General features: G+C 37.5%; 1 protein-coding gene and 1 pseudogene across 1 annotated transcript; one reads left to right on the forward strand and one right to left on the reverse strand.

Moving 5' to 3' along the window:
* Positions 1-309: 309 nt before the first annotated feature.
* On the reverse strand, positions 310-892 carry LOC105308982 (annotated as a pseudogene).
* A 6,426-nt stretch (positions 893-7,318) lies between these two features.
* On the forward strand, positions 7,319-10,637 carry UBQLN2 (ubiquilin 2). Its single transcript, XM_011385058.2, has one exon. The coding sequence runs from the start codon at positions 7,606-7,608 to the stop codon at positions 9,478-9,480; it is 1,875 nt and encodes a 624-aa protein (XP_011383360.1). The 5' UTR covers positions 7,319-7,605; the 3' UTR covers positions 9,481-10,637.
* The last annotated feature ends 230 nt before the right edge of the window (positions 10,638-10,867 follow it).

The raw sequence follows: 10,867 nt of genomic DNA on the forward strand, positions 1-10,867 counted from the left end.
TTTGTCACAGCAAAAAAAAAAAATACATATTTATAAGACTGTCAGAAAGAATAAGCTATTTCCAATATTATATGCTTTGTTTATGGAGCCTCCAGAAGAGAAATTTATTACTCAAGGAAATGAAATCCACTGAAAGATTCACAAGGAAAAATGTTCCACCCGTGGAGTAAGTTTTTGGCTGACTTTTCAGTCTGTCGGTTGCTGGCTGATCCCAGGTGTTTGAATAAAGACAATGGCATCTTATTGTTACTTTCATACATGTATTCTTGGAAAGAGCATACTTCTCTCTTTGGGGTAAAATGTGATACCTTAGGTCTGAAAGAATTCAGGCTGTACTTGGGCCACTTTCCAGAATTCTTTAGTGTGGGTCTTATGGCACTGTGTCTCACACCAGTTGATGAGAACCATCTGGACACCTGATTCACTGTGGGCCACCAGCACTCCTAGCTCATTTTCCGCAGTGGTCAGGAGATAGTTGGACTGTGGGTCACCTAAGGAGATCACTTTGGCCAAAACAATGTCATCTGGATAGAAACTCATAAATTTCAACCTTGTCTTTTTCAGTAGCTCAGATATCTTCCTTGCAAATAGTTCCTGGAGAAAAGTTCTTAAGTAGTATGGACCCCACATACAGGATGTGTACTTTGGCAAAGTGCAAACTGATGCTAGAGACCTTACAGGTTACAATAGCCCCCACATCTGACAGTAATTGGGACTCTGTTTCTCTCATCACAGACACAAGAAGTACGCAGTTCTTGCTGCTCTTTGTCATTCAGTCAACAAGCAACGAAAAGATGTAGCCATGCTGGGTGTAGGTATCGCTGCCTAGACTGCCCTCCTTCAGATTACACAGATGTTCCCAGGGAATGCAGTACCTCACTGGTGGTGCCATTACTGCCACTCTCCCAAGCCCCAAGAAGAATGAAGCTGACTTCAATTCCAGAGCATTTTTAATGTCTACAATACTCCCTATTGCCAACATTCTATTGTTAAGGTGATTAAGCTTTGATGACCTCTAAAATAGTAGATTCAATTTCTTCTGACACTTTCTTTTGTCATCAATTCTGCCTTGTTGGTACGAATGAGATTGAAAGTAGCAACTGTTCTACTCATTTCTATATTCTGATGAAACACCTACTCTTTTGCTTTTCTTTTCCATGTTCAGTCATCCATATTAATTACCTTTAATTACACCTGAGTATTTTTCTCCAATCTCTCATTTTCCTTTTCCTTTTACTGATTTTATAAATCTAGAAAGAATTTAGTTATCCCAAATTATTTTCAAAGGCATTCATCAAATACAACTTATACTATAGTTTATAATATAAAATCTCATTCTGCCCAGCACAATAAGGCAGACTTTCACTCCGATCTCATATCCTTCTCAAGCGCCAGTTTTTAGTTGAAAGATCCTCAAGGTTAGATAACTCTGATGGTAAAATACATAGGAAGATAAATGGGAAAAAAGTATTAGCTGCTATTGTTGTCGTTGTCATCATCAACATCATCATTATCATCTTCATCAGAAAGAGAATGTTTGCTCCAATACAGACATATTTATACTCTCCCTAAGGTGAATAATCCATCTTCTAATAAAGTGACCCAAATGTAATCTTGGGTTCCTTTCCAACTCACTTCAGTGCTTCAGTGTTTCTACTCTTCAGGAGATAGAGTGAGGGAAAGGAAAGCTTGAACTTCTCCATCAAGGGTCAAAAACTCCAATGCCTATTGAACCAAGCAATTAGAGACCTTAGGGGTTACAATAACCCCACATCTGGAAGTAAGATAAGAAAATGAAATAAGTGGACCTGGTAGAATCACAATACATGCCTTATCCAAAAGAGACAGCCACTACTCAGCTCCAGTCAAATGTGGCTCTTCAAGTGTATGAGTCCAATGTAGCTAGATCATTCAATTTTGAAAGGGAATCTTGAAATCTAAATTTGTATGGGAAATTTGTCAAGTTTTAGGTCTTGGTAAGCCAAAACCAGCCCGTGAGTTGCCAGTTTGTAATTTCTGTACTAGAGGTGAAAGTAGGTATCTAGCAATAGAATTTCCAAACATTCAAGAAAGACTGACTTGTACATTCTTTCTTTATAGGCAAACTAAATGAAAAATCAAAATTATTAGAAGATTACAGGGATCATGGGGTCAGAAGGAAAATAATAGGTAATTTGAATATACATCTCCAGAACAAAATATATATATCTGCCAGACAGACTGCATCTCTGCTCTGATAATTTACTGTTTTTTTTTTATTTCATAGTTTAACTTACCAAGGGTAAATTTATTATATTTGTTTTATTTCAGAGAAGAAGTGTGTCAGAGCAATTAACGTCTCTCTCATGTGTTTACTGACTGTAACTACAACCTGAAGTGTATGTATACTAGTCTCATTTTTGCTGATGAAGAAACAGGTTCAGAGAAATGAAATGAACTGCACTAAGGTCATACAGCCATAAGTGATCAAACTGGAGTTGAAATCCAGTCTTTTTGACTCAAGTCTGTGGTCTTGACACTATACCACTCTGCTGTCTCTCTAGTACTGACTGTATTATTTGCCCCTCTGTTCTTCAGTAGGAGTGGGGGACAATCATGCAAATACACTCTAGGAAGACAACACATTTAAGTAATACAATCACCTCAAGACCTTAACAACCTGGAATTACTTCCTCAGGATAAATTCCTAAAAGAAGAATTGCTCAGTAAAATTGTCTGCACGTTTTATTAAACTTCTTGTGTTTATTAGCAAATTGTCCTTCAGATAAATTGTACCTAACAAGTAACCTAATTTCCAGCAGAGTATGAATTACCTGTTTCATCTAATAACGATAACAATAATGTTACTCATACAGTGCTTATTATGAATGGGGCACTGTTTTAAATGTTTGACATATGTTAATTCATTTGATTCCCAAACAGCCTTTCATTTCACAGATGAATACTGAAGTACAGAAAGGTTAAGTTACTTGCCCAAATCATGCAGCTAATAAGTGAAAGTAGTGGAGCCCAAATTTGTACCTAGACAGTCTAGATTAAGTATGTCAAGACTAGATATTACATCAGTCTCTTTAATTTTGTAGACAAAAATATTTCAGTTACTTTAATTTGTTTTTTTTCTTTAAAAGATAAAATATTTTCCTTCTTTCCTTCCGTTCTTCTTTTCCTTCTGACCTCCCCTGTCTTTTGCAACATTAACATATTAACGTCCTTTGTCTAATTTTCACTTCAAGTGTTCATTTTTAAAAATTGATTTGTAAGAAGTATGTTATGTCAAAGATACTAAAACCTCATGTATTATAAATGTTGCATGTTTTTTTAGTTTGACTTTAATCTTTTAATTTTTATTTCATTTTTGACATATAGAAGTTTTAAAATCCTTATTTAATAAAATATGTCAATCCTTCCATTTAGGGTTTTTCTTCGTTATTTTAGAAGGGTCATCACCATGCCTAAGTTATATAAATATTTGCTCTAATATTTTATGATTTCGTTTTTTTATCTAGAATTTATTTTGTTATTTAACATAATTTATAAATGGTATTCTTTCCACCTTCCCAACACTATTAGGGATTTATTATTTTTCTCATGTCATTTCAATCAACTTAATGGGATTTGGCAAAGAGAGGAGGTAAAAACATAAGCTCAGAACAACCTTGAACAAGAAAGCTGATTTAAAACAGTTAATTATTTAATTTATTATTCTTTTTCTTACAAGTTTCTTACATGATCTACTCATTGAATATATTTTGGTCATATGTATCTTCCTGGAAAAGTTATACAATTGTCCATTTTTCTTTGTTATTAGCAAAGATTGCTACAAAGTTTCATAATTTTAAAAAAATCTCCATCTGTGATTAAATCTACTTATGCAATCCCAGTTTTTGTGTACATATCTTGTTGCACTTAACTTTTAAGATTAAGCTAAATGATATTGTGCTTCTCATTAACAAAAGCATGTTCATTCAACCTCTGGAATACTATTTTTTATTGTAAGTAATTTAAAACATTAAAATGAATATTTTTGGCATAAAATGCAAAATATCACATCATTCATAAAATAAAGGCTAAAAACTCAAGGAAATGTGCTTTTGGCAGAACTCAGAGACAGAGAGTAGAGTGATAGTTTCCAGAGGCTGGTGAGCAGGAAGGAATAGGGAGATGTTGGTCAAAGGGTATAAATACAAACTTGCAGTTATTAGATGAATAAGTTCTGGGAATCTAAAGTACAGTAGGGTGATTATAGGTAATAATACTATATTACATACTTGAAAGTTGCTCAGAGTATATTCTAAGTGTTCTTGCTACAAAAAAAAATGGTCATTATGTGATGTGATGGAGGTGTTAGCTAATGCTATGGTGGTAATCATTTTTCGATATATATGTACATCAAATCAATGAGTGGTACACCTTAACTCACACAATGTTACATGGCAATTATATCTCAATAGATCCAGAGGAGAGGGAGGAAAACAACAAAGGCCAAAATAACACTAAATCTCTAACATTATTTACTGAACCCAAACCATGATTCCCCTCATGGAGAGATGCTCCTTGACAAGTCTTTTAGTTCTTCAGAAACTACCTTTCTATGGAGGGACTCCAGGATGATTGCTATTTATTCTTACTTCTGCTCTCTAATACAGAGTTTACAGTAGGCAAAAAAAAATGTGCTTTTGGGATACCAGAAAGAGGGTGACCCCCCCTCCCCACACTGCTTGTTCTTCAGTAAGGGACTTGAAATAAAATCACCTAAATAATAATGGTTTATCTATTTGGCTTACTTCTTTGAAGAACTTCTTAAATTTACTTAACAAATTTTATTTTTTCTGTCTGTTAAGTCATTAACGTTTGCTTGTATCATTTGTAAGCAGTGTGCTTACCTTTTTTCTTTTCTGTTGTCCTATTGATTTGAAGGCCTAATTCATTTATTTTCACTTTTAATTTTTTGGTATTTAAAATCTTTGAGTATATAAATTTAACCCTGAATTCATTCACATAATACACAGTAAATTAAACATCATTAAACTGGAACTTGATAAGAATGCAGATTCTTGAGCACCACTTATTTTGGTAGGTTTGTAGTGGGGCCTAGGTTTGTGTATTCTTTTTCAACCAGATCCTCAGACCACAAATCGGGAAGTCCCATCATACTTATTGATGTATATGTTCTCATTATCATTATTTTTCTAAATTCCCTCTAATAAAAGTATGATTTACAATTTGACCCAAAAGTATGTAATTCTGTTTTAATTATCAAATGGTTGAGTTTTCATTTATATTTTCACTATTAATATTTAGGTTTGTTCTACTGGAATCAAACAAGATGATGTGATATTTTCTTATTTTTGGGGGAGGAAAATTAAAAATTGCTCCAAATTCAAAAGTATTATAACAAATATTCATACCTTTACCATTTAGAATTAACTATTGCTATTTTGCCATATTTGCTTCCATTTTAAAGATGAAATACATTTTTACAGATTTAAATCCATTTCCTTTTAGCTACTATCTTGTGCCCTATTCCACTTCCTCTTCCTCAGGGATGCAAGTTTGATATGAATCATTCTAGTATATTTCCGATAGCTCCACATACATATGAATGCATCTATAAACACTATAGAATGTTGTGCTAATTAATTAGGTTTTGAAATCTATACATATTAATATGTTAATTCCTTTTATCTTCTGTATTCTATTAATCATATTAATTATACTATATTAATCCATTCCTCTATTGATAGACATCATGTACTCATATTTTTTACTTATCTTGAGATTTATTAAGGTATTTGTGGCCTGATGACTTTCATATGCTGTTAAACACCGGCTGGATACTAGGAAGGAAAATATTTTCTGTACAGTATAAACTAGGGTTAGAAATTTATACATAAATTTGAAATTATTTGTTCTATTATTAAAGTGATACATCTTTATTTCTCCTATTTATCTGTAACTAAATTAGGTAAATATGTCAATGTCTGACACTATTATTGTGCACCTGTCAATATCTACCGATAATCTCCCCCAAAATACCTTCTGATTTTTTAAAAAAATTATAATGCAGTACATACTTATAATAGCCATCAAAAATTAAAAATTAAAGTGTAGTTATTCATAATTTCAGCACTAAATAATTACCACCAGTAACATACTAATGTATAGCATTCCGGATTTCTTTTTACACATACGCTTATAGAGTTTACATATATAAACTGTTTAAAATAGCTTTAAAATACAATAAATATGTATTTTTTGGTATTGAAACATACAGGCTTATATAATTTCTATTACACATAAATATATAAATATAACTGAAAGTAAAAATACTGAGATTTCCCTAGAATTACTGTTCATTTCAGGTATATCTTTAAAAATACTTTATATCTTATACATTAACCACCCATTTTTAAATATCTTGCATAGTATTTTATTGTATGGCAATATTATAACATATTTGACCAATCCTGTGTAAGCAGACGCTGATTACCTTTTAAAATAAAAAATTTAAAATGCTGCAGTGCACATACATTTTATACATATATATATTTTGCGTCCTTAACCAATTATTTTTTATAGGCAAGGTCTTTAAAAGAGGTATTTCTAAAGAAAAATGGAAATATTTAAAATGTTGATCTATATTTTCTAATTGCCTTATGATTATAAATACACTTCCATTGGCATGAGACTGCATTTTCTCAGCTCTCTATAAGATTTATTATTTTTCATCTTTGACAATGTAACCAGCAGAAGTAGAATCTCATTGTTTTAATTTGGATTATTTTGATTACTGGTTAGGTTACTCATCCTTTTATATGCCCATTGGCCATTTACACTGCTTTTGTAAAATGGCCAATGGGCATATAAAAGGACGCCTAGTCTTTCCCATTGCCCTATTGGGGATGTTAATCTTTTCCTCTTTGCTTTGTTCTTTATTTTTTATTTTTGTCTTTTACATGGGGTCAGTTCGATTCAGGCTTTCATCTTTCCACTGCCTTATGGACTTCAAATATACATATGTATCTATGTGTCTATTATACATATGTATATCTATTTCCCCCATTGATATTTTAATGTCCTCTACGGAGCCTGGCTCCCTTTTCTCTCTCCCTTTCTCCTTCCCTCTCTTTTTAGTTCTCTATCGTCTCTTTATTTTCCTCTCTGGTTCACTCTTTGTTTCTCTCACACTCTCATTTTATTTCAGTACAGAAGTTTTTAATTTTGCCCGAGTCGTATCTATTATTCTAGGCCTGGCGACGCGTCATAAGGGGGGGTGGGGAGATGCGCGCGGCACTGGGGGAGGGGAAGGGGCGGGGAGGAACGGGCGGAGCAGCTGCGTGAGTTGCTGGGAGTGCGCTCGGTGGGATCACACGGCGGCAGCGGAGGCCCAGAGACCTGATCGCTGAGATCTCGGCCTGCGGCCTACACGGAGCCTTCTCTCCACCCGAGGATCAGAAAACCGCAGTCTTCATTACAGAGGTACGGTGCTCCGCGCTCCCCGCCTGGCCCAGCCTGCTGCGGCGGCGCCTTCTTCCTTCCTCCTTCCCTCGCGCTCTCTCTCGCCCGCCCGCGCCTTCCCTGTCTGCCTGCGTCACCGCGGCCGCCATGGCTGAGAACGGCGAGAGCAGCGGCCCCCCGCGCCCCTCCCGCGGCCCTGCTGCGGCCCAGGGCCCTGCCTCTGCCCAGGCCGAGCCCAAAATCATCAAAGTCACTGTGAAGACCCCCAAAGAAAAGGAGGAGTTCGCGGTGCCCGAGAATAGCTCAGTACAGCAGTTTAAGGAAGCGATTTCAAAACGCTTCAAATCCCAAACAGATCAGCTAGTGCTGATTTTTGCCGGAAAGATCTTAAAAGATCAAGATACCTTGATCCAGCACGGCATACATGATGGACTGACTGTTCACCTTGTCATCAAAAGCCAGAACCGACCTCAGGGCCAGTCCACACAGCCGAGCAGTGCCGCGGGAACTAATACTACTACCGCGTCGACTCCCAGGAGTAACTCCACACCTATTTCCACAAATAGCAACCCGTTTGGGTTGGGGAGCCTGGGAGGACTTGCAGGCCTTAGCAGCCTGGGTTTGAGCTCTACCAACTTCTCTGAGCTCCAGAACCAGATGCAGCAGCAGCTCCTGTCCAGCCCTGAAATGATGATCCAAATCATGGAAAATCCCTTTGTTCAGAGTATGCTGTCGAATCCTGATCTGATGAGGCAGCTCATTATGGCCAATCCACAGATGCAGCAATTGATTCAGCGAAACCCAGAAATCAGTCACCTGCTCAACAACCCAGATATAATGAGGCAGACCCTCGAAATCGCCAGGAATCCAGCCATGATGCAAGAGATGATGAGAAATCAAGACCTGGCTCTCAGCAATCTCGAAAGCATCCCAGGTGGCTATAATGCCCTACGGCGCATGTACACTGACATTCAAGAACCCATGCTGAATGCTGCACAAGAGCAGTTTGGGGGTAATCCGTTTGCCTCCGTGGGGAGCAGTTCATCCTCTGGGGAAGGTACGCAGCCTTCCCGCACCGAAAATCGGGATCCGTTACCCAATCCATGGGCACCACCACCGGCTACTCAGAGTTCTGCCACCACCAGCACAACCACGAGCAGTGGCAGTGGATCTAGCAATAGCTCCAGTAGTGCTACTGGGAACACCATGGCTGCAGCCAATTATGTTGCCAGCATCTTCAGTACCCCAGGAATGCAGAGCTTGCTGCAACAGATAACTGAAAACCCCCAGCTGATCCAGAATATGCTATCTGCGCCCTACATGAGAAGCATGATGCAGTCCCTGAGCCAGAATCCGGATTTGGCTGCACAGATGATGCTGAATAGCCCCGTGTTTACTGCAAATCCTCAGTTACAGGAGCAGATGCGTCCACAGCTCCCAGCTTTCCTACAGCAGATGCAGAATCCTGACACACTGTCAGCTATGTCAAACCCAAGAGCAATGCAGGCTTTAATGCAGATCCAGCAGGGGCTACAGACATTAGCCACTGAAGCTCCTGGCCTCATTCCAAGCTTCACTCCTGGTGTGGGGATGGGGATGCTGGGAACCGCTATAGGCCCGGTAGGCCCAGTCACACCCATAGGTCCCATCGGTCCCATAGTCCCCTTTACCCCCATAGGTCCCATTGGGCCCATAGGACCCACTGGCCCTGCGGGTCCTCCAGGCTCCACTGGCTCCAGTGGCACCCCTGGGCCCACCATGTCTAGCTCTGCACCCAGTGAAACTACGAGCCCTTCATCGGAATCTGGACCCAACCAGCAATTCATTCAGCAAATGGTGCAGGCTCTGGCTGGAGCAAATCCTCCACAGCTGCCAAATCCAGAAGTAAGATTTCAGCAACAACTGGAACAGCTCAACGCAATGGGGTTCTTAAACCGTGAAGCAAACTTGCAGGCTCTAATAGCAACAGGAGGCGACATCAATGCAGCTATTGAGAGGCTGCTGGGCTCCCAGCCATCATAATTACATTTCTGTACCTTGAAAAAATGTATCTTATTTTTGATAATGGCTCTTAAATCTTTAAACACACAAAATCATGCTTTACTTTCATTTTGATTCTTTTAAATCTGCCCAGTTATAAATCTAATACACATTTTAAGGTGGAGTCCATACCCCCATCCCTTCTTCCCTCCCTCCCTCTCTCCCCCCTCCCTCCCTCTCTCCCTTCCAATTTCCATTTCCTTCCTTGTCTTGAATGGTAGGAATCAATGCTGTTTCACTCAAAGGTGTTGCATGCAAACACTTCTCTTTATTCTGCATTTATTGTGGTTTTTGGAACAGGTATCAAACTTCACAGTTGGGTGAACAAGTTTTGTCCTACAGATGTCTAATTTGTTTGCATATTTTAAACATTAGCCTATGATAGTAATTTAATGTAGAATGAAAATATTAAAACCAGAAGCAAATTATTTGAAGCTCTCTAATTCGTGGTACAATATTGCTTATTGTGACTTTGGCATGTATTTTTGCTAGCAAAATGCTGTAAGATTTATATCAGTCTTTGATCTTTTTTGTCATGTTTGTACACAGTACAGTAAGCACAATTGGAACTGTACATCTAGAAATATTACAACAGAATTTCTGATCAGGATATGTGTAATCGAAATGAGAGAATATAAGAAATATTTCTGGAGCTAGATGTGTCACAATTTTGTAGAATCTTACAGCATCTTTGATCAATTTCTCAGTGAAAATGTTGGCTAGGCAAGTTCAGTTAAAATATAGTAGAAGTGTTTATCCTGGTATTTCTAAGTATACATTTAATTGTACAGAAAACTTACTGTGTGAAATTGTGTCAAAATTTGCCGATCGACTGTATATGACCTTAATCTTTGTGCAGCCTGAAGGATCAGTGTAGTAAAGCCAAGGAAGTGCTTTTTACCTAAGACTTCCTTCTCAGCTTCTCTCATAAAGAGACCCTAATAATGCACATTTTGATTTGTAATTGGAAATGTAACTTTCACTGAAAGTGTCATGTGATGTTTGCATTACTTTTAACTGCTATGTATAAAGGAAACTGTATCTTTTGACTCTTACCAGTTATTTCTCTTATGCACAGGGAAAAATGCATTAAAAATGACTAAAAAAATAAAAAAAATAATAAAAAATGGATAAATCTTTTCCTTTTTGCCTTCTGGCCCTAGGATCATGTTTAGAATGATTGCACCATCCCAAGATCACATAAATCTTATCTTCTATTTCTCTAATTTTAATGGTTTTGTTAAAATATTTCTTTGCTCCTCTTCAATTATTTTAATGTATGGATTTAGGAATTGTAACTTTTTTCCCCTCAAAGGATTAGCCAGTTGTTAGCCAGTATTTATTTCTGTGCCCTGCCCCATTTGAATTT

Source organism: Pteropus vampyrus, unplaced genomic scaffold, assembly GCF_000151845.1.
Source record: "Pteropus vampyrus isolate Shadow unplaced genomic scaffold, Pvam_2.0 Scaffold651, whole genome shotgun sequence".
In the NCBI taxonomy this organism is placed as follows: Eukaryota; Metazoa; Chordata; class Mammalia; order Chiroptera; family Pteropodidae; genus Pteropus; species Pteropus vampyrus.